This window comes from Tamandua tetradactyla, chromosome 1, assembly GCF_023851605.1.
Source record: "Tamandua tetradactyla isolate mTamTet1 chromosome 1, mTamTet1.pri, whole genome shotgun sequence".
NCBI lineage: Eukaryota > Metazoa > Chordata > Mammalia > Pilosa > Myrmecophagidae > Tamandua > Tamandua tetradactyla.
The window spans coordinates 50,129,485-50,153,302 of record NC_135327.1 but is presented as its reverse complement, the minus strand read 5'-3'; the positions used below and the strand labels follow the sequence as shown (position 1 = coordinate 50,153,302).

Sequence of the window (23,818 nt, the reverse complement as noted above, 5' to 3'; positions counted from 1 at the left end):
GCTTTCGTTTTGTTATTTAAGAAAGCAACATTGCTCAGGAGACTGCAAATTCCTCCTCCTTCTCATCCCCCACTCCCATCAGTTCTATTTTAAAACAAATTTATTTCTTATTTTGAGTTTATCTTGAAATTTTACTTATTTATGTGAGGCATTCATTTACTTAATTATTGAGGGCATTAATGTTCACAAGGGGCTATCGCAGGTTAACTTGAATTACCCAGAAGTTGTTAGAAATCAGAATCACTGAATGCCAGTGGAAGGGGCTGGGAGAGGAGAGCACATCTGAAACCGGGTTCTGTGGTGGCTGTGTTCTCGCCCGCACCAGGTGAGAGCGCAGACCTGCCCCCATGCCCACCCCTAGCCCATCCCCCCAGGAAGTGCTCAGCAGACGCTGGCCCTAAGGTCATCCTGAACTCAGGGGCTGTCATTCCCTATAGGACCGTCCGCTCATACATTGCCTGGGCTAACCCAGTCCCGTCTGGCATTTGCTTTAGGACAGGTTCATCCGGAAGCGAAGCCTGAGAAAGGGATTTGGGTGGAGGAGAAAAGGAATTGTGGGAAGTGGATGGGGCAGGGGAAGGAGCTGAGCAAGGATGGGTCTCAGCTGGAGTCTTGTAGCCTTGGCCTGATCTCCCAGGGAGCTCTGGAGTATGAACCACATCAGAGTTAAGGTGGAGGGGGGCTTGGTACCCCTCATGTCAGTTATTCACTGACTAAGCTGGGGAGAGACAGGGCCAAAGACTGAGCCCCGGTTTGGCCAAGGTCCATGCTCCGTAGGAACCAGTTTGGCCAAGGTCCATGCTCTGTAGGAACAGCGTGTGGGGTCTGTCGGCAGCTGGGAGACAGGTGTACCCGCCAGGTGAAGGGGACCAAGACCGGGCACCCAGGGCATCATCTACGCTCAGCACCTTCCCTCAGGCTTGGCTGACTGCCCAAGTCCCACCCCCACCCGAGGAAGCCACAAACTACCCAAGAGCTGGTGGAGCGAGAACTTCTAACGGCGGTTAAGGCGCTGGGGGGGCACACACCTTTGTTACATTCGAGGCCCATCCAGCCTTCCAGGCAGGTCTTGTTGCCGTTCTGGTCACAGGTGTAATGGCCGAAGAAGTCATCTCGGGGCCGGCAGAACTTGTTGCAGCCAAAGCCATAGTAGTATTCCTCACAGGTCACCCGAATCTGGTACTCAAAGTGGGCGGCCCCCGTGTTGTGCTTCAGTGCCTGCCATTGGCGGCTGGGGTTGATCATGCCCGAGTGGGAGGCCTTTTCGATAATGCTATCAGGTTCTAGCGACAAACAGAAATCACATGAACATTCACACTGGACCCTCCTTTCCTGTCTCGGCAATTTTTAATACACAGTGCACCTGATACAAAACTCAAACAGCACAAAAGGGCAGAGAATGAAAAATGTGTCTGGCTCACCCTTTTCAAACGGGTACATGGTATTGCACCGACCACGATACCATTAAAGAATTCACCCAATCCCTACCATATGTGCATTTAGGTCAGTTTTGCCTTTTCTATTAAGCAAAGGCACTGTGAGCTATTTGCTTGTATGTGGCTCCAACAGTGAGAATCTCTCTCAGATGCAGACACACCGAGTCAAAGGGCACAACCAATCTACTTCTGCCCAGAGACATTCCCAAACTCCCCGCCAGGAAAGCCCAGGCCAGTCTGTCCTTCCACCAACACAGGAAATGGCATTTCCCAACAGCAGAGGCAAATACTGTCTATTATCAAACTTTCTGATCTTTGCCTGATAGGTAGAGGAATCTCTTGTTTTAATTAGCATTTAATTGAGTGATGTTGAACACCCTTTCCATGTGTTTACAAAACCATTTCCATTCTCCTCCTGGGAGCTACAACCTGTTTCTCTCCTTGGCCAACTTTTCTATTACCTACTTATTTGCAAAAGCTCTTTACATATTGTAGGAGGTAATCCTTTACGGAATGTTGCTTTTGAAGAAATTTTACTATCCTGCCTAAAGGTTGGCAATCTTCTCCCTCATGGTTTTAGAGTTCTGTGTTTCATTTAGAAAAGCTCTGGCCATCAAGATGATTTCTTCGATGAAAGCCAAAAGAATGGACCAAGTTACTGCAAAACTGTTTTCAGAAAAATGATTAACTCCATCGCCTTTTAAAAGCTGACATCTGAACAGCAACTGCATGAATTTAACACGTTTTACCATCTTCCTCTGCTCAGAAGGCAGATAGGAAACAGATTCAGCCTGATTTAGAGATAAGGAGATGGAGTTTTTATTGAAGCCAGGTAATGCTCCTTAAAGAATGCCTATGGAGTGAAAAGAAACGCCTTGAGCGCAAGCAGCTCTCAAAGGACTGAGAAGTGGTCCATGCCCAGAGGTCACTTACAGTCTAGTCTGCGAGAAGAGGCAGGTACAAAAATAGCCCTAAAGAGCAGGTGCCAGAAGCAGAGGGGAGGGATGTGAAAATCCGGCAGGGCCCTAAGTCAGGGCCCCAGCCCAGCTCTGTGTTTGTTTTCTTAAACCTGCCAGCACCAAGCCTTATACCGCCTTGTCAAATGCAAGGCCACCCCGAGAGCCAGAGTCAGGCTACTTGCAAGGTGTTTCTGATTCTACCCACCCACACCCCTGTTTTTCTAGGCCCGGGGCCTGTGCTTGTTTTCTGTGGCTCTGTGAACCTTGCATGTGCATACCACCGAAGGAGAAGCTTCTGGACAGCCCCGTCCACACAGGTCGGCTTCCATCGTGGCACTGGGTTCCCCTCTGGGTTTCTTTACTGCCATGTGGGAAGACAGCCTTCGACAAGCCCGTGCTGCCTTACATTTGAGCACACATGGAACCACCTGCAGATAACTCTGCACTAAAGTTTTGCAAATAAACACAGGCCAACGAACGACAAAAATGTCCTTCTATTAAATGCGTGTTTGCTCTGCTCGTTCAGTTACGAAGTGTAGTGGGCTATTACTGCATGGTTATGAGAAAAGCGTCATGCCTCTTGAAAGGAATTATTTAAATGTACTAGCCCTGGCTCAAGGGCTCAAGGCTGCTCTCAAGTAGGTATCAACAACAAACAATTTAGAGAAGAGTCCAGGGCAATCCTAGAGACATAAACTGGCATTTAATTTTCAGTGGGCTTCATACACTTATCTGCTTATTTCCAGGAAAGGCTGTGAAGACTTCAGAATCCTCAATGGGGCTAACAAGCCTATATAAATAACTTCACACCTGCGTGATGAATTTTTTCTAATGGAGCCAAGGCAGGGTATTCAGTCTGTCATGTGCTCTCTGGGATCCAGGGGGACTGAGACCAAGTTTGGTGCCTGCTTCTAGCAACAGCCTAAAGCACAGTTCCTATCAGCTCGGGACATCACAGATGCATCTGGTTTACTTTGCTTTGTGGTCCTGCCTTATGGAGCCTCTACGCCATCTTCAACTGCAGGAAGATCAGTGACTAAACACCCCAAAACAGGCTTGCAGCCTAAGGAGGCGGTAAGTGAGAGGCAAGTCTGACTGTAACCCCAGAAGCATGCAGGCCAACCCACAAATTCAGACAATGCCTTCACCAAGGAGGCTAAGCTATGAGGACAGCCTGGATGGAAGTGTGCTGATGCATACACACATCTAGTAGGCATTATATTCAACTGGAACCATTTGCTTAGGGGAGGGTGGGGAGAAAAAATTTGGATCTTTAGATAGAGAAGTTGTGGAATGCCACAGAAATGTCTTTGGAGGTCCAGTAACAGAAGGGACTGCCTTAGAAAACACTTTCTACATATACATGAACAGCACCTGGGTTTCTGTCTAAGCTAGGCTCCACTCCTGAGTTCATCCCAAAACTAATGTTAGAGATCTCGGTCCCCAAAAGACAAGAAGTTTACAGCCTGCTTTAGGCCCCAGAGAGCAGCAACTCCACATAGGCTCCCATGCATCCTTGCTGCTATGCGCCAGGAGGGACGGGGGTGATGGGAGTGAGGAGCAGAACATTCCAGGCAGAGCTGGCAGCATGTGCAAAGGCCCCCAGGCAGAGTGTGTGCATTTTGTGGATGGAAAGGTGACTGCTGGAGTAAGGCTAGGATGTAGCCTAACTATGTGGCACATAAGATGACACTGGAAGGGAGACAAGGTTGGGCTGTTGCAGGGCCTTGTGAGTCACCTGAAGATCTGTTCTGTGAACAATAGGAAGTCAGTGCATGGTCAGCTTTAAATATCAAAGGTGACGCTTTGAAAAGACTATGCTGTCAGCGGAATGGAGAAGGCATTGGAGGTGGACCTGAGCAGACACGGGCAGGCCAGCTAGGAGCTGCCCTAAGAGTCTACGAATGAGGAGATGGCAACTTGGACCACGGTGGTGGCAGGGGAGATGGCGGGAGGCAGCCAGATCCAGGTGAAGGGCTGGAGACAAGATTTTCAGAACTTCAAGGTGGAACAGATATCACTGCTAAAAGAACAAGGGGGACACAGGTATCTGGCATATGCAATGGGTGCTAGAACGCTGGTAACAGTCATCCAGCTCTGGGGGAAGGAAGGTCCTGAGTTCGGTTTAGGATGTGAATTTGAGATCCCTAGGAAGTACCTCAAAAGAGTGGTTGAATGGGCATATAGATAAACCACTCCCAGGAAACCCACAATCCCTCTTAATCTGGGTCCAGCAGGCAAGTTTCAATTATCCACAATGGGCAATACTCTCTTTGTGGCAATCCACCTCTCCCTGATCAGAGACCCAAAAGCACTTGATTCCTATCCTTACAGTCTTTTGCCCCCTTCCAGTGATTCCGTTACCCCCTAGCCAGAGTTGAGACACCCTCAGATCTAGAAAAGTAGACAAACATGGCAGCTCTGAATGGACCTCATGGCCCTGCCTTCCGGGCAGAATCTCAGCTTCCTCAGGGGCACAGCTCCCTGGCCTAGGGGGCGACAGAAGTCCCAGGAAAGGCTGCAGATGCCAGGGTCCCCAGCACTTCCCTAACAGGTGTCCACCAGGGCGGTTACCACAGGCCCGGATCAAACATAAGCCTGTTCACTCCACCGGTGGACTGTTTTAACATCCACAGGGAGGGGAAGGGAAAAACCAGAACGATTTGAAGAGCATATCCACCCCCTCCCCCTCCTCCTAATGCTTAGTTACCATTGTAAGCAGGTCACAGTGACATAAAGCTCACACAAGTCCCAATATTTGTGGCAGAGCAGGGAGTTGGGGAGAGGGAAGGGAATGCAAACAGGCATCTATGACCTGACTGGCATGTGCCACAACTGAGGATCGACAGGCTCCCCCAGGCTGCCCCCCGCCACATACCACAGTGGGGCACAGCACCCCTGGGGGGCGGAATGAAGTCTCAGCGCTTGGACTCTCCCTTGTCCTGCTCCAGGCAGTGACACAGATCTGGACTCAAGATGCCAAAGCAAGAGGAGGGCCCCGATGGCCTGGGAGACAGTGGCCTTGGAGCCTAGGGGCTTTTGAGTGGCCCAAGGAGCTGGCCATAAGCCCGAGCGTGTCCACCTGATGTACAGTAGGTCCTTTCTATCCCCACTTTGGGACTTGGTCACCCTCACAATCACGTCGCTCAAAGTGCAAGGGACAGAAAGCGGGGACAAAAACATCAGTGGTGAAGACGCGAAAAATGGGTCAGTGTGGTAGAGAAGAAAAAAAGAACAAAACGTTTAGAGAAGAATGAGAGGCAAAAACAGAGAAGTTGGATCAGCCCTTCCTCACACATAGGCCGAGAAATTTCACCTTAAATCAGATTTTCTGATCATAACAACCTCGACCTTGCTGGAGAAAGGAAAAAGTGCTGTTGCAGTTAATCAGGGACAATACATATTTTTAAATTACAATCTATAAACCAGAGGGCTACCATTGCAATCTGCATCCTCCCGTGCATACCTACTAACCAACCCCTCCCCCCGCCCCATCCCCAGCAGTTCTGAAAAGCAACCTGCACTGAAAATAGAGCTATCTTTCAGAAAGAGAAAAGGCCAGCAATGGCCGTGAAGCTTTGGAATTCAGCTTCAATGAAGGGTTTGTCGTGTGCAGTGTGGGAAACCTGGAAGGGCTTGGAGCTTGCCTGCCCCCTGCCCCTCCCCCCACTGAAATTTAAGGTCAGTCTGTTAGAATCCAGAGCCACCTTTATAGGCTTTATCTTTCTGATGAGAGATTAAACGCTCACTTAAAGTTTAAGTGGACTTTTAAAAAGTCACTACTTTGATCCTTTAACAGTCAACAAGGTTTTAAAGTTGTAAAACCATTAAGATCTCTATCCCAAAGATAATCTAGATCCCATATTCAGGGGACCTAACTGGGGGCTCTGTCCTGGCCACTTAGTATTCCAAGCTAAAGATCTAGGTTAAAGAAAGAGGCCACTGAGAGGCCTGCGGTGGGGGCAGGGGACAGCAGGGGATGGCTAGAGTTTTCCTAAGCACAGAGGTAGGATGACAGAGCCAGCTTTGATCCATACTCTCAGCCAAATATTGCAGGTCCACATGCGCTTAGAGAAGAGCCCATCGATGATACTTACGAACAGTGTCATTACTGGAATCCCACGCCTCCACAAGCAAAGTGTAGGACCTCTGCAAGACAGATAAACCACAGGTTAGCAACTCGGAAAGAGGGGACCCCCTCTCAAAGGTTGGGCTTTCTTGGCCTCCCGGCAACCCACCCCCTGGCCATACAAAATAGTCGTATTTGCCACTGACTTGAATTCTTGGGTGTTTAAAGCCAGACCAACTCCCCTAACCTCTTAAATGCCTTCCTCAGGCTGACAGATGACCCCTTTCACCTGGCAGGGGCCACTGCTGGCATTGCTCAGGCAGCTCCCAGGCTTAGTCAAGAAATGCCAGCTTCCTATAATGTGGGCACTCAGCATAGAGCATTCCAACAATTGCCAAATCCCAACCCCTAGTGCCTGAGATGGATGCACAAAGAATTTATTCTAAGCTAAGCAGGTATCTGCACAGGTGGGGTGGGGGTGGGTGGTCCCCACCCATGAGGGGGACAAGGCATTGCTAATATTACACTTTGGGCCCCGGTGGAGCCTTTTCCTTTTCAGAACCCCTTTGAAAGCCCTGTCTGTGTGAGCCCATCACGGCTCCCACAAGTATCAGGTAACTCTAGGAAGCAGGAGGGGGTAGGTGCAAAGAGACTCTGTAAAACAAAGAAGCAACCTACCTGGGGGAAGAGTGGGGAGGAAACTACAAAAGGAGAAATACCTGAACACCCATGGGTTATATTTATTGATGAACTTATCTGTCGATGGGATCTAACATTCCAGGAACAATCAGAGTCCAGGACCAAAGTCCCTGGATCTTGGCATTATCCCAGCCAGCCATTACATCGAAGGTACCTTTTAGCTTCCAGCTTTATCTCAGAATTCTGCCCCCTCCCACCCACCCCTCAAAATCTAAGCCATTAGCAGATTTCAACTTTTACTCAAATCTTCATGTGTAATTTAGAATGAGGTCAGCCTCAGAAAATACCAGGGTTTAAATAAACTTTCTGCTATTTTGGCCACTCAAGAAATACACACACACACACACACACACACGGAATGGGGGTGTGTGTGGGAGAAAAAGGAACACGAATCTTCTATGCATCCTTGCTATGCCACTGTCAGATACCAACCCATCAGAAACACATTGCCGCCAAGAGAAGAGAAGGCACCTATAGGGTGAAGAAAAAAAAAAAACCAAAAAGGAACTTCATTCATAACTCAGGCATGCCTGCTTCTCTAACTGTGACATGGCAGGTCAACTCTAAATATAAAAATATCTTATGATAGACCTGCCTTGGAATTCAGCCCAAATATGTTTCATATTCCAAGAAGGATGAAGATTCCATTTCGTTCACTGATAACTGTGGGAAAATGCTCAGAAAAGCAAGCAAAACCGGACAAGCTGGGGCACATGCCCAGCTTGTCCCTGGTAGGAGCCACCAGACTGAATTCACTGTTGTCGTCATTAATATTTTATTAGTGAAAGTTACACCTTATTTACAGCCTCTTTAAGCTTCCGAGGACTTCCTACAAATTACAGGACTCTTCCCTAAAAGCAGCAAGAAATATTATTTCTCTACTGATCTGAAGCAAGTGCCAAGTCCAAATGAGGCCAGATGTGTGGCTGGTTCTATATAATTAAGCCCTTCATTTGCTGGTAATGTTGAGCCCTGCGTCCTTCACTTCAACAATATTGTTGTAATTAATCCTCTGATTAAATGCATCGATACGAGTTTTGACAGACTTGCACAAGCGCTCAACATAATGCCCGCAAACCCCACTGAAAGGGAAGGCAGGACCGAGCTGGCAGGCAGGTATTAACTCTGGTTAATAGCCTAGGAGGGAAGGCATCCACAGGTCTTGCACAAGAACTTGGAAAACCAAGTTGTCGGCCAGGCTCACCCTTGCCAGAAACTGGAAGACCTGAGAAGTTGCTGACCAACACCACCCCACCTTCAGGCCTGGCTTGATGACTTTCCACCAACCGAGGGTGGAGATGGGGTGAGGGAAGGAGGTAGTGCCGGCCAACAGCCCCGCAAAAGCCCTGGACAGCCTATGTCCTGTGTTTCAGAGAATGAACAGAGGTTCTGGGACACACCTCCTGGGGCAGGAGGAGTCTTTGGAGAAAAGGATTCTCCCTTCGAGGCTCCTATTAGGAGGCACTGCCTATCCTCCCACTCCATCCCCCACATCACAGATCCACAATCAAGATATTTCAGCAGTGGTGATTAGTTGCTAGGGAACTTTCACTTTTCACAGGCCCACGCTTGACCGCTGCACATCCCCATATGTACATCCGAAATCCCGGGTCATGTATACCTTAGGCCATCAAAGTAGGGTACTGGGCCACAAATCCCCAATCCGCCGTGATCAAGTCACACTCAATTAGTCATTGCCAATCTGACCCCCAGCAAGGCCCAGTCCTGCAGGCTTTAGAAAGCTTAGAAAGGGATGCCAGGCGAGATGACAGGCAAGTGCTCAAGATTGACAAGTTCACCCCCAGAGTCAAAACCCAACAAACACCTTGGTTGCAAACTATGAAAATAAAACCACATAAAGAATCTGCGAGGTCATGTGGTTTTCATGTTTGTCCTTAATTTTTTCCCTACTACAACAGCCTGGGGCAAAGTAGAAGGGATGGGTAGTGTAAATTCTCCATCTAGGTCTGTAAAATGAATGAATCCTTTCTAACCTTGCCCAGCCCCAGGCCCAAGGAAATCTGTCAACACAGTGGCTGGTTCCCATTTTCACACAGCAAGGACGGGGACCCGTTGGCATTCAGAATGACCTCTTGGACTGCAAAGCTGCAGGACATCCAAGACCGCTCCCAACCCCAGGCCAGGTTGCCTGCATCTCCACCCATACCCCACCAGCACCCAAACTGTGCCCCGGTCCCCTTGATGGTGGTTACCTTGGCACCAGGCAGAGTGGTAAGCACTTAATTGCCACATTAAGAAGAGGGGATGTAAGAAACAAAGGTAATTGTGTTGGCAGCTGGGAGCTTCCTTTTCCTGGCAACGGTGGCAGCCAAACTGAGCCTTGCAAAGCGGCTGCCTCCCCTCCTGCCAAGCTGAGGGACACAAACAAACTGCCATCCAAACGGGAGTGCATGCAGCATCCAAAACCCTGGCTGTGCCAGGGCAGGCCGGTGGGGGCACCGCACATCCTGCGATGGCCCCGTGTGCCAATGTGGCCATTGTGTGCCATCCATCAGGCCTGGGTTTGTCTGGGGCCCCGCACTTTGCTGACTCAACTGCTGCTTCCTGTTGCTTGTGTGTATTAGCATTATTTTTGGAGAGGCCCCATTATTTCTCTGTAATCCCCCTTTCAGTCAATTTGACCATGCTATTGTCCTGCCTGCATCTGGGTGGCCGGAGTAAAATGTATTCCAGTCACAAAACAGCAGGAAAAAAAGAAGCCTCGGATTTCACATGCAGGCACGATACCCACTCATACACATGACCCACATATAGGAGTTTGGGCAAAGTGACGCACCAAGAAATGACTCCCATGCTAAGATGATGCTGGTTGTAGAGGGCAATTCAGTCTGCAGGGCCTGACATTTCAATAGGGTCCAATCTGGTTACAGAGGGTGATTTTCTCATGAAAACCCACCTCAAACACTCATCAAATGGGCCCCAAAGCTCAAATCCAAATTTGAGACTCTTAATGAGCTGCCCCTATCCTCATTCCCATCATTACCCTTACCTGCTTGAAATGCATCCCACTGATAATTAAATGCGCCAGTTACAAAAGGGTGGCAAGGTTAATAGATAGAATACCGAGGAGCCAGCCAAGCACAGCGGCCTGGTTCACAGAGAGCAAGCCCGAACAAGAAGTCTTTCTACTGATTTACCAAAAGTACATAAAAACAGGGCCGAGCTGGTAGAGAACTCGGTGTTTGACTATTCACATACCACTTTTAGTCACTGGAAGCCATGCTGGGGGATTTCTTTCCTGCACATACACTGCATCAGGGATCAATGTCATCGACACCATTAAAAATAATAATAATAATAATAAAAAAAGACCACAAGGCAGAAGCAGTCCATGAAGCAAGTGGAAGCCAGCCAAGAAGGCACAGCCTGGCCAGTAGGTCCTAGTGCCAAGACAAAGTGGGCCACTTCTGAACCCAGAGCCCTCTCACCTCTACCACCATTTCAGAAAAGATAAGCATCATCACTTCCCCTGTATCCTAATACACCTTCCTAAAATGGGGTACCACTACAGTTAGCTCTCTTTTATTTTTAAAAGCCTGAGTCAAGTGTCACCTCTCTCAGCAGGTCTAAACTCAAGCCCTAACTGCATGTATGTGTTAGCAGGGGGGCAAAGACATGTCTCTAGAAGTTTACCAAGGAGGATTTTCTGGAATATTTGTCGTTATGAATTATCAAACTAATTGTATGTACATCCAGAGATTATACATTCTTACGTTGTAAGCGATCTTGAAAGTCTGGTATTGGAACCAAGCTCTGACCCTTCCACAATGGCCAGTGGCTGCCTATGAATCCAGCCAAGGTCTCTGCGTTTCCGGCTTCAGAGCAGGACCATGAAGATTCCTTGTTGCCTTGGCTCTATGTTTCTCGAATAAATTTCTTCTTCATGCTAAACGTACAACATGCTTTCTCTCCAAAAGGTTCCTCGAGACCTCTTAGGTTTAAAACTTTAGGCAGCATTCAGACTGCTGGTTTTCTGGGAAGTTCCATGGTTTGTAAGTCACTGTCACTAGATGCTCTCCTCCTTATCCACCCAACTTCCCCAACTGCCTCCCTGCCAAAAATTTCACAGTTTTCTAAAAATGTTTAAACTCCCTGTAGAATTATGGGTGTGGAGTTGGTGGGTTGCAAACTCGTACAAGTACTGGAGGTTTGAATAAGTTGCTAAGAAACAAGACAACAAGGCAGAAGAAAACACAGAAGGTTACACCTGCAAGAGAAAATATGAAAAACCATGTACCTCGACTAAAGATTCCCTTCAGGGAACAGTCATTCTGCAGATATTCAGTGCAGCCCTTTTGAAGCAAACACAGCTCCACTTTCCCAAGGCGAGTTTTGCAATGCAGAGGAACCATGTCACTGCTTTGGTCTAAGTAGGTCTCTTAGGGCAAAGGTTGTTTTCTCTACCCACGGTAAGTCCCTTCTTCTGGGCACATATACATACATGTGTGCTGATGTTTGTACACACACCGATAACCTGGGTCTCAGATACTGGCTGTAGAAAACGCCAGCTCAAATGAGCTCCCCATCCTTCTGCCCACAACACGTCCACAGCACATCGATGGAGACTCAGGGACTCACAGAAAGACAGCAGGGCCAAGTAAAGGCAGAAACTGTCAATTACATATTCATTCCATGATTAATGCTGTTGCATCCAATTTACCCAAATCCCTGGTAGCTGGGTCATTCAGGCCTTAAATGTGAAAGGAGTCAGAGCTGGTACACCTCTGGTATATAGGAATCACATTTCATCATATTTTCCTTAAAAAATTAAGTTGATCTTGGTAAGCATTTTAACAGGGTCAATACTATATAAACGAAGCCAAGAGACCAGATACCTCTATCGCTTGCCCCGAAGTGTCACTGAATTCATTTCACCGTAAGGACAGCGATGTATCAATGCAGCCAACTGAGGTTTCTAAAAGCTCTCTGGGCTGGGTGGTGGTAATTACACTAATGCGTTTTTAATAAGCAGGCACAACTGAGATTTAGCACTAACTTTGGGAGGTGCAACTTAACCATTTCAGTGATTTATAAATGATTATTCCCAAATCACTTTCCATCAAGTCCAATTACCTCTCACAACAGAGCTCTTATCTCTTGGTGCCCGGATTTGAGGCTCATAAATCAGGCCACTTGCTTCAAGCCCAGCCCCCTGGAGCAGGGCTGATATGGCCATTAGCAGCAACCCATACAAACTACCATGAGACTAGAGCTGCGACAGTGGGCGCCAAGTGGGACGAAACCAGATCTGACACAGTCTCCACCTCCGCAGAGCTGCATGCTGGAATGTAGATTGCATTATAGACCTGGCCAAATCACTTCCTCCCCTTCTTTTCCAGAACATGGAAAATGTTTGATTGGAGGCACAATTCCAAACAAGAGATGTGAATTATATGACCTTCTAAACTAACCTTCTGCCCTTGCACCACTATCCTCCCAAGTGTTGGCAGATCTAGGAAGGCCCAGGCGGATGGGCAACTGTTGTTGCCTACGGGTCGGGACTTTAGGTCACCGAGAGCCCAAGGAAAAAAAGATATCTTTTTTCCCCACCGCAGAGCCTCCTTTTACTATCTCTTGAACCGTATACAGAGTTCAATTCTTATTACCTGTTCAAAGAAGTCAGTTTTAAAAAAACATACTTGTTAATATTTAATTTCCAAATCGAATGAAGCCAAACTGTCTACTTCAGTCCTTTTCAGCTACCTTTCACTTAAGTTTACACTCACCCTGAAGTCATTCTTGGAAGTCACTTATGGTGGAGTTCCAATCACAGTCAGGAAAATAAAGCAACATACCTAAACTGCAATTTCTCTTGGGAAGTGGAGCTTATGTTTCACAGGAGGCCTTTTTTGGAGAACTGGGGCGGAGACTTATTTATGCATGATATACACATTTGGCCCAGCTTCAAAAGAACCACACTCGCAGTGTATGCCCCCTGGTCCCCCATTCTAGAAGAGCCAACAGTCTATTTCACGGTCAGTGACCCGCAGGCCTGAAACCACAGAAGGCACCAGCAGATCAAATGTTTCCGCTGCCCTCGCATGCTGCTTCCGTTCTTCTTCCATCCAGAGGAAACTCTCTGCCAAGTGTCAAAAAGGGACAGACACACCTTCTAGGTCACTTTCCCCAAGCCAGCCGGGAGAACACGGCTCCCAGTTTTCATCTAAGCCATTCTCTGACTCTATCCTCCAAAACGGACCTCAGCCAGGCTTACTGCTTTTCCACATCACTAATAAGATTCCTTTTATGGTGGTGTGAAAAGCAAGGGGCTCTGACTGGGAGGGCAAAAACACCTGCAACCCCTTCCTCCTAAATTCCAAATACACATCAGAGGGCAGTCAGTATTCAGTTTAACTCATAGCCAGATTTAAAAGTGGCGAGTCTTGTTAGCTTAAAAATTCTCCCTAATAGGGGATTAGCAAACAAGATAAGCACTCTTTGTAAAAACAAGTGCCACAACAGAAGCAGCCCCTCCAATCTGAGGACTCCATATACCACAGGTTTTTAGAAGCCCCTTTCCCCTTCAGTGGCACATTTTTGATAATGGTCTCATCTCACACAAGGCCGAGGACGTCACCAGCTCCTGCAACGTGAGCCCTAAAAGTCTCCCAGAGCTCAGACCCGACCTGGCACTCTATCCCTCGCCTTCCCACCTCCCCGGGTGGAGGATCACAGCCCGAGTCCACGACAGGAGGCAGCAGAGGGCATCCCCGCAGAGCACGTGGCGGAGAACATTCCTCCAGGCACCCAGTCCCCACCCCACCCCCCAGCTCAGGCTGGGCCAAGCCCAGGCCTGGCAATGAGTCACGCCTCCTGGACAGGAGAAGCCAGGCAAAGGGCACCCCCAACATTTCCCTTTCCTCCCCTTCTGTAATCGCACCCATCTTCCTTCCACCCATTTCAGATTTTGCAACGGCTTCGTGGCGGGGCACGTCAGCTGGGCCCGGGACTGGAGCGGCTCTGGGGGGCAGTGGAGAGGGGTGAGGGTCCCTGCACTTGCATTTGCAGTCACAGCCTCCGGCGAGCCGCCCCTTCCACTCCTTTTGGCACGCCCCCGAAGGCCTGCGGGACAGGGCGCCCGCTCGCACCCCCGCCCTTCCCCGGGAAGTTTGCGAACACAGCTGTTCCAGTGCTGGGGAATCGCTGGAAGTGAGGCCAAAAGAGTTGCACCGAGCGGGGGCGGGGGCAGGAAGGGGCCGGCAGGAGGCGGAGGCTCACCGCCCGACTGCCCGGGCAAGGGCCCCGAGGCCCCCCTTTGGCGGCCGCTCCCGGGCCCGTGCTCCAGGCCCAGAGCGCGCCCCCGCACACACCAAAAAACTCCGGGGGAGAAGCGGGAAACGGGTCTCCCCACCCGCTCCAGGAAGGACACACCCGCCCTCCCGGCGGCTCGCGGGAACGGGGAGAGTGCCAAATTGGACGGCGTTAGCAGGCCAGAACAGTTTTCCTTCCACCGCGCACCAGGTTTAATTGGTTAAGCAAAGAGACCACCTATAATGACCACCCCGAGGCTTGGGCGGTTACTCCACGGCCCTCAAGGTGCAAGTTTAAACCCGCATTCCTGGGACCTCTATTGATCCCCAAGCCCCACTGGGATCCCTACTTTTGCGAGTTTGGCAAACGGCAGGGGGTTGGGGCCCGCTCAGTCAGGTCCCGCCAAGATGTAACTATAGGGCCTCAGCTCCCTAACTCCCCGCTCCCAAAAGCCTTCCCCAGTTAGCGTCGAGTTTCAAGCCAAGGCCCTTTAAATTCCCTTCACCGGGGCACGCTGAACTCGACCTCGCAGGAGTGCGACCCTCGACCGGGCCTCCCCTCCCCGCGTCCGTCACTTACCGGCCAGGAGAAACTGAAAGGCAGCACGATGCGGTTGCGGCTGTTACCGCGGCTGACCTTAAGGTTGAAGGTGTTGCCCCCTATGACAGGCGTGGACCCTGAGCCGAAGCTGCAGGGGCCCCCGGCCGTGACGCGGGACTGGTACTCCTTGAGGCATACTTTGAAGTACGTGTTACACTCGTCGCGGGCGCACTTGCGGTCCGCGGGGTTGCGGGCGCCGCTGCAGCAGTTCCCGTTCTGCAGCTCCCCGTTCACGTTCTGCATGGACAGGATCTCCAACTCAAACTGACCAGAAGCCCCGCACACCTGCCGGCGAGGGAGGGAGGAAGGTAGGTCAGCGCGGAGGGAAGTAGTTTCCTTCGAGGGTGGAGGTGGCAACTCCCTCCCCGCCCGCCCGCTCGCTCGCTCGCTAGCTCTGGCGAGACTCAGCGCCAAGTGAAAATAATTTTGCAGAACTGGGTTCGAGGACGCGACGTGATTTAGAGGCACAAAATGCACGAGTGCGGGAGAAGCCTGACTGACTCCGCGGGGATCCAGGAGGAGAACAAACGCACCTCCTTTCAGCCTCAGTGGCCACGCTTAGGAGGCCCGGGGCTGCCAGGGAGAAAGCGGGCGCGCCCAGCCCAGGTGCAGCCACTCAGGCGCGGGGTACGGTCAGCCAGGCGTCCAAGGGTCGCCGAGCCCGCCGCCGGCGTCCTCAGCGCCGCGAGGGAAGGGAGAGGGTGGCAGAGGGAGGCCTGGCGACAGGGCAGGCGCGGCGGGCTCCTACCTTGGTTCGCAGGGCGCAGAGCAGGGCGAGCAGGAGGCTCAGGGGGCGCCCCGGCCGGCCGCGCGTCCGTGGGGACCGCATCGCTGCGCCGCGCGCCGCGGGCACTCGGGACGCCGACGCCGCCGCTGCTGCTCGCGCTGGTGCTCTCGCCGGTACTGCCGTCGCCGCTGCTCCTGCGGCCGCCGCGTCCCGGCTCTAATATACTCCGCCGATTGGAGCATGCACGACTGGCAAACAACACCACTTTTCAAAAGGCCTTTCAAGAGCGGCGGGTTCCAGAAGGCAGAGAGCCCGGCCTCCTTTTATTATTCCGATCGCTTCTTTGAGGCGCTCCCCCTCCTCTTCCACCTCCCGGCTTTCTTTCCCTCTCTCGCTCTCCCCTTCTTTTATTATTATGATTATGCGCAGCCTTTTATTCCTTTTCAGATCAGCTGCATGGAAAGGAGGTGGGAGGGGAGGGAAAAAAAAAAACCTGAGTCCTGCTCGCGGGCCGACCGCAGGTAACACAATGCCGCGCTCCCGCCCAGCTCTCAGAGAGGGACCCGGAGAGCCCGTCTGGGAGCCGCGGCCCGGGCTGGCCACCTCTACCCAGCGCCTGGGCAGGGCGCATGCGCCCTTATTAATATTCATGAGGGGCGGTCCCACTCAGGCCACGCCCTCTCCTCCCAGGGTGATGGGGAGGAGGGGCAGGGGCAGCTGGGAGGAACTTGGCTGGGGCTGGGTGTTCTGAGGCGCGCGGGGCGGTCTGATGTCTCGGGGCCCCGTGCAGACCCCCGCCCTCGGGAGCTCTGAGATTGGCGTGGCTGGTGGGGGAGGCGGGGTGGGCGTTCTTGAGTGGGGTGGGGGTTCAGAGGGAGGAACCTGGCAGGGGCCAGGGGCTCACGGACTTGGGGGCCACGTGGGCGCCTGGGGTTGCCGCGCGCGGCCTGTTTCCCTCGCACGCCCCAAGCTGGGTATCTCAGCCCACCCGTCGGGGTCCCAGGTGTAGGGGCCGTGGGGCTGCCTGAGCTGGGCAGCTTCCGCCTTCCGACCCGCCTGCGTCAGCTGCGGCTTTCGCCCGGGAGTAGCGCCTGCCCGCCGGGAGCCCGGCCCGCTTCCCGCGAGGAGCGAGCCGCCCAGAGCGCTCCGCTGGCGGCAGAGGCGGCGGCGAGGCTGGCGCGCTTGCCGCCGCCTGTTCGCCCGGCGGAGGCGACCTGGGCAGGCGCTGCTGGGAACTTTGAAAAACTTTCCCGGAGCCAGGCTTGCCGCAAATTCGAGGGGAAGCCTCGGCCGCGATCCCCCCTGTCCCCCCCCTCACCCCAATTCGAGTCTTGGAGTCTCTCTCGGAGGACTCCCAGCTTCCTTTCCAAACTGCGCCAGGGCGGGGCCGCGGGGAATCCGGGGCGAGTGGGTGGGGGCGGAGGGGGTCGGGCTCGCAGGGCCGGTAGTAGGCTTTGGGTGGCGGGCGGGCAGAGATACTGGTGGGCTCGAACGCGCACCCTCCTCGCCGCCTGGGCTGCAGTGACGGGATTGCACCTGTAGGCGGCCTCCGAGCAGCTTTCTGGGTGGCACGAGGCTGTATCTGGAAGGGGCCGTCTCGCCGCCGCCACCGCCACCGCCCAGCAGCAGAGCCTTGCCTTCTCTGGGGTGGCAGGGAAACTGATGGTATTTTCCACTTGGAGGCAAGCTCACACTTAACAGTGAGACCCAACAGTCATAGCCAAGGTCTGAGGAGACCCGCGAGCTGGCCGAAGCAATTACCAAGCACCCTTCCCAGCGGGCCTGCTTGCTGTGTCTGAGGAGACATCTTTAGGGAAAGATTGTCTCCCATTGAAGATCAAGCAGTTTTGGACCTTACTTTGAGTATGTCCTACGGAAAAGCACGACTATTCAGGGTTCAGTTTTGGGCTTGAACCCTCCGGGGCTGTGAAGGATGGTGGGCTGTAGTGGCTCAAAGGAAAATAGTTTCCAACGGGTTGAGCTGTAAGAGTGTAAAAGAGTAGATGCTTTGCGTTATTATCTACTTAAGCGCATTTGGTAGAAGGCTCAATATGGACAATATTTTCAGCGCCAGATCTCATCATGCTGGGGAATCAAATAAGGAGGCTCTTCTAAATTGATTCAAAGCCACCAAGGATGGATTAGGAATATGGGCATTTAAACAGTCCAAGAAAAGCTGCTAGGAAAGGTGCCTTCATGGTAATCTGTCCCGCTGTGATAATCATTGGTGAGTGAAGTTTTGGAAGGGCTACATCCAAGAGAACAAGTGTGTAATAGGTCATACTGGCAGCTGGGCAGGCAGTCTTTTCTCTTGAGTTGCCCCGGCACCCTTCCCACAATTATCTTAATTACAGTGCGTCCACTGGTCCTCTAATCCCATCTAGCCGTTCCTCACCACTTTCTCTGTAAACCAATATCCCTGTCTGGATCCCACCTCCTCCCTGCCTCCACTCCTAAATCTCCATAAATTGTGGTGCTAAGTAATGATCAAAAAGCAAAATGTTGGTGCAGAAAAAAAGCATAATTCCTGAAGACAATGCACAGAATTTGGGGATTTGGGGTTCGTCATGTTCCCACCTGTTTTGTCTCTTTGTCCTGCCCCCCACCCCATTCCACCCCCAGGAAGGAGGCTTTGGAGCCAGGCCTTGAAGAGTTTAGAATCTGTCACTTGGCTTTACCACAGAACACTCCCTAGGATTGCTGGTAAACCAGGGTTGCTTCCTGTCCATGGGTGAGTTTGGCCTCTGACTAGTAAGAAACAGCATAGATTTCTGAGGGGTTGCAACTCCCAAATTAACGCAAGAATGCCAAAGCAATCACTAATAAACAACACAAAACTCTCATGCCAAATAGCACAGTGCCCCCTCACCCTTCCTGAGCTTGGGAACTCACTCAGAAAACAGTTGTAGGTTAGAGGGAAATCTTTGAAAATTTTCAGTCAGGGCTCTTCCAATTAGTTGATAGTCCCCCCCCCCCCCCCAAAAGCCAGTAGTGTTTAATGCAATAGACAATGAGTGGAAATCCCTCATTCCCTCAAAAATGGGGACCTGCTGCCAAAAGAACTCAAATGTGGAGATTTCCCCTTGGCCAGGCTGTTTCCTGCCTTTGGACATAGCCTTCCAAGTGTAAACAAATGCCCCAAGAAAGTTCTGTGAAAATAATGCTATTTAGCTTTCACACCTGAGAGAAGGGGCAAGGCTTACAGTCAGTTACTGCCTGGCCTGTCTCCTGTGCTCAAATCATAGCCTTCCTTGGATATATTTTTTGCCTTTAATTTAAAAAAAATAATGCCTCGTTTTTCTTTTTTACTACAAAACTTGCCCCACCTTTCCTGAGTCATCAACAAACAGCAGCCCTGAACCCCCAACTGGCTTAATAAGAGAGAATCAAAGGGTGTTAGCTGTATTTAAATACTTGGTTAGTTGAATTCCCTATTAATCGACACTGATAAAAATCAGCTGAGAACCACTGTCAACACATAGTAACATGGATGATCTAAAAAAATATACTGAGTGAAAGAAGCCAGATACTAAAGACAGCATACTGTATGAATCCATGTATATGAAGTTCTAGAACAGTTAACATTAATCTATGACAAAAAATTTATAGGAAGTGATGGCTTAGGGGTTGGGAGGTGAAGAGTGCTTAAAAAGAGAGTTGTGATTCCTTCAGAAGGTGAGTAATGTTCTGGATCTTGACGAGGGGTCTGGCTGACACAGCTATATGCATCTGTCAAAATCATTAAATAGTACACTGGAGATGGGTGTATTTCATTATGTGTTCATGTAAGAAAAAGAATTTTAAATGCATTCCACTCGAGTTAATTATATGGGTGCTGAAACATTTAGGGGGAAGTGAAATGATATCTGCAACTTAGAAATGCCTTAAATACTAGAGGAAATGATGGGTGGATAGAGGGATGGCTGGATGGATAGATAAGCTAATGCAAGAAGACCCAGATAGGGGTATACTTGTATTCACTGTAAAATTCCTTCCAATTTCTGTATGTTTGAAATTTTTTCATTATAAAATGTTGGGGAAAATAGTGATTGAAGTCCTGTGTGTGCCGGGTATTGTGCAGGGTGCCAAGAATAAGATGGGCAATACCAAAATATTGAACTTAAGTTCTCTGGAATGGAAGGTCCATTTGTAATGATCGATAGATAACACCTAGGTGGTAAATAAACAAAAGGAAGGTGGTTCCTTTCCCCCATTCCTTTTCTCCCTAATTCCTAATTCCAATAATAAGAAAGGGCAGTCTAAATTATAGAGACGAGACATGTAAAAAGTCCTTTAACATCTTCCTTTAAAAAAAAACAACAAAGAAATAAAAAAGTGCCAGAAGTTAACTCGAGTTCATGAGCCCCTGACCATGGATGTTTCACAGAAAGGCAGATAGGATATTTTTCTGTCCCTTTCCAGTGCAACCAAAGATGCTTCCATGTCCTACAAGCTGTTCTCTTGTTTCACCGTCTCAGAAACTTGGTTAAGGCCCCTAGAAACCTTGCCCAAGCCACACCAAAATAGCCAATGAACTGTGGATTATTTTAATTCTTCTACATCACAAGAAATTCTGCATGGGGTGTGGGGGACAGCTATGGGCAACAAATTAGACATTAAAAAATCAGAATAAGTATATAGCTCACAGAGTAACCAGCACCAGACCTCAGATCTATATTTAGTAGATCCATTTTTTTTTTCAAAGAATCATTTTACATACATAAGAGATCTAAATTAATTTTCTTTGGAAAATTGAGCTATGAATTTCTTACGTTATCAACAGTAATTTTATGAGCCTAGTTTTAAATATATCCATTTGCCTTGAGCTCAGCTGTTTCTGATTTTTCCCACCCTACTCCAATTTTGTCATATCTTTATGTGAACACCTATCAGGACCAAGGATTTACATGTCCACATCTTGTTTAACAAGCCAATCACAGAGGTGTCACCAAAAACCCAAAATGCAAGCTCTAGGAACACATTTTACTCCTTGAATTAAAACCAAGCATTCTTAATGACTTATTATTGTTTTATTGGCGCTGGAAAAAATATCCCGCTTATAAAATGTACTCTTGTCTTGGAATTGAGTCTTCTGGAAAAAAAAAAATCTTGGTGTAAATTTTTGTTAAATTGGCATTCTCAGAATGACTGTAAATGAGTCACTTGCTTTGCATTGTGTGGTGCACTGAGTTGTCTGTTCTGTGAATGACATCTGAATACCTTACCCCATAGATCTGTGGAATAGCATTTTTTTAAAAAACAAATTGGTCCGTTTGTCCAGTTGACTGATCTAAATGCAGCTATTTTCTATAATTGCAAAGTGTGGCTGAACTCTTCCAAGCCTTTTCGTTGCTTAAAAGGCTCTGGAATTACACTTCCAGAAGCAGGTAGTGTTTAGAAACTACCACAAAACAATTCATACCGTGAGCTTTTCATCTCTCTTGCACTTGGCTTTTCCAAACAAATGCAAACCCATATCTGCCTCTAGATTTAAAAAAAAAAAATCAAAGTACTTGTTGGAACTTGAGAAAAGGAAAGCTAAATATACTTGATTATCTAAGAAAATTTCAAAACATACATACACGTGAGAGTCAAAGAAAGTTGTTACACCTACCAACTGCACAAAAGCAACTGGGTATGAATCACAGTATTTCACGTTTGGGTTAACACTCCTCTGAATTACGCGACTGTGTCAGTGTTTAACACTTGTTCTCCAGCCAACGATTTATTTAACTGATGGATTTCTCTAAATTAGAAGCTATTTAGAACATTAAAAGTGAGTGATCACAATTCTTATTTAATTTTTCGTTTGGAAGGTAAATTGTTTTTTTACTGCCGTTACTAAAGGAGTGCTCAAGAATGGCTAAATAAAGAAACATTAGATTGAGCACAAGAATTTTGGCATAAGTATTACTGAGAAATTCCAGATCCATAGATATTAGCCATAACACAATAGTTTTACCAATATACAGATTTTCATAAGCATCATTAAGGAAATGATTTAAAAGCAATATCAAAATTTATTTTTTCCTGGAAATAAAACTAAGGCATAGACAAATCAGAATGACCATAAAGGAGAAAGTTTAATTCCTGGAAGATAGTGGTTATGTATTTTTTTAAACACAGAGAAAAACAAGAGTTACCAGTTACACTATTTCAGGATAGTGTGTCAATAATTCACGTGAAAAGGAGTTGGGGGTTTTAATAGACCACAAGTTTAATATGCTCCAACAGCACAATCAGGCTGTTAAAAAGGGTGGGGCTCACTGTTTGAGACTGCCTTACCAGAAATGTAGGAGGTGAGCAACCAGGAAAAATTTATAGCTCCACCATATTCTGCACTGGCTTTAACACATCGGGAGGTTTCTGTCCTGCTCTGGACACCAATGTTAAGCCAGACATTGACCAAATAGGTCACTCGCAGAAGAGGGTGAAAGGTCTAAAAAGACAGACATAAGCAGAGCAGTTGAACTTGGGAGCGTCAAACGTGGAAAAGAGGTATAGGAGCTGTCTGTAAATATTGAAAGGGCTGATAAGAGTAAGAGGGAGCAGACTTGATGGTGTAATTGGCAGAACTAGTCTCATTGGGTGGAGGTTACAAGGAAGTTGATTTTGACTCAGCAAAAAGACAAACTTTGTTTTCATAGGAGCTGCTGCTTGATATAATAGGTTCCCTTGGAGACAGTGAGATCCTTGCCGTTGCAGGTAATTAAACAGAGGCTGCGCTACACCTTTTGTCAGCTGCACAGGAGAGAGGGAGATTCCCAGCCCTGGGTGGGAAGTTGAACCAGGTGATTTTTATCACCAGGTAGGAAATCCCAACTCTATGAGGCCATCACAAAAGAAATACAACTGAGGTCCATACCCTTTAAAGAAAATTCTAGAGCCAAGTTTCAGACAGTTTTGATGTTGATGCCACTGACTGAGGATTAGGTAGAATGGTATGTGTGTAAGTGGGCAGGGTAGGAGGGTGGTTTTAATCCTGTGCATGGGCCCATCTCCTTATTTTTTTATCGGTGGGGGTGGGGGAGAGGGGTCCATGGTCAGGGAATCTAACCTGGGTCTCAGACATGAAAGATGAGCATTCTACTACTGAACCACCCATGCACAGGACCCATCTGCTTTTTTTTTCCTCTCTTTTTTTTTTTTTTTTTGCATGGGCAGACACTAGGAATCGAACCTGGGTCTCTGGCATGGCAGGTGATAACTCTGCCTGCTGAGCCACCATGGCCCGCCCCCCATCTGCTTTTTAAACTAACTTCTCAAGGATCAATAATTACCAAATGCGGCAGCAACTAAATCAAATTAAAGTGTCACAGTGGGGACCATCATAGCCAAGGTCTCATTACTAAGCTCTAACCCCTGCTATTCTGAATGTGGCCCAAAGATGATTGCCATGGGCATCACCTGGGAACGCTATAGCACTAAGAACTCACAGTGCCCACCCAGACCTTCTGAATCAGAATCTGCAATTTAACAAGATACCCGGATGATCTGTGTGCACATTAAGGCTTGAGAGGCCCGAATCTAAACCAAACAGTACACAAAAATATTCTAGAATTAGGTAGAGTTTATTAAATGGTCTTTCCACTGAATGAATGAAATGCTGTATCAGTGGGAAAAAGTATTGGTTAGTCAAATTCACATTTTGATTGTCTCATCAAAAGATGTGTCTAACATGAATCTCTCACGGTTCATTTTACAAATATTTACTTACATACCAACATATTCTTTAGGGAAAAGAGAGAGATTTCAGGCAATTTTCAGGTAAAACATATAAACCAAAAACAAACTGTAAGTAAATAAATACAAGGACCAGGGAAAATAGAGCTGACAATAAAAGATCAAGGTGAGGTAGGAAAAAATAAATAAAATGGAGATGTGCAGGCTGGACATAATGTTGAGTTGAAATTGGTTGCAGAGGTCCCCAGCAGCAAAAGTGACAGCTACAGGACTAATGTTGCCCATGCAGGGACAAAAAGCTATCATCTCAGATGAAGCAGAACTTTTCCTGGCATCTTGTGAGAGATACCCACATATGTGTGGGTATATGAAT

General features: G+C 48.7%; 1 protein-coding gene and 1 long non-coding RNA gene across 3 annotated transcripts in view; one reads left to right on the top strand and one right to left on the bottom strand.

Annotated features, from left to right (window-relative positions):
- Nucleotides 1–15,864, bottom strand: part of JAG1 (jagged canonical Notch ligand 1) — a 33,652-nt gene extending 17,788 nt beyond the window's left edge. The window contains exons 1-4 of the mRNA XM_077115191.1: nt 15,784–15,864; nt 15,015–15,320; nt 6,493–6,544; nt 1,029–1,283 (exon numbers count right to left, since the gene is read on the bottom strand). Of these exons, the coding sequence (XP_076971306.1) occupies nt 1,029–1,283; nt 6,493–6,544; nt 15,015–15,320; nt 15,784–15,864 (694 nt within the window). The remainder of the gene's footprint in view (nt 1–1,028; nt 1,284–6,492; nt 6,545–15,014; nt 15,321–15,783) is intronic.
- Nucleotides 15,865–21,004: 5,140 nt separating this feature from the next.
- The window catches only part of LOC143646389 (uncharacterized), a 183,774-nt gene continuing 180,960 nt past the window's right edge, over nt 21,005–23,818 (top strand). For both annotated transcript variants that reach the window (XR_013157461.1, XR_013157462.1), the window contains exon 1: nt 21,005–22,570. This is a non-coding gene — a long non-coding RNA (uncharacterized LOC143646389). The remainder of the gene's footprint in view (nt 22,571–23,818) is intronic.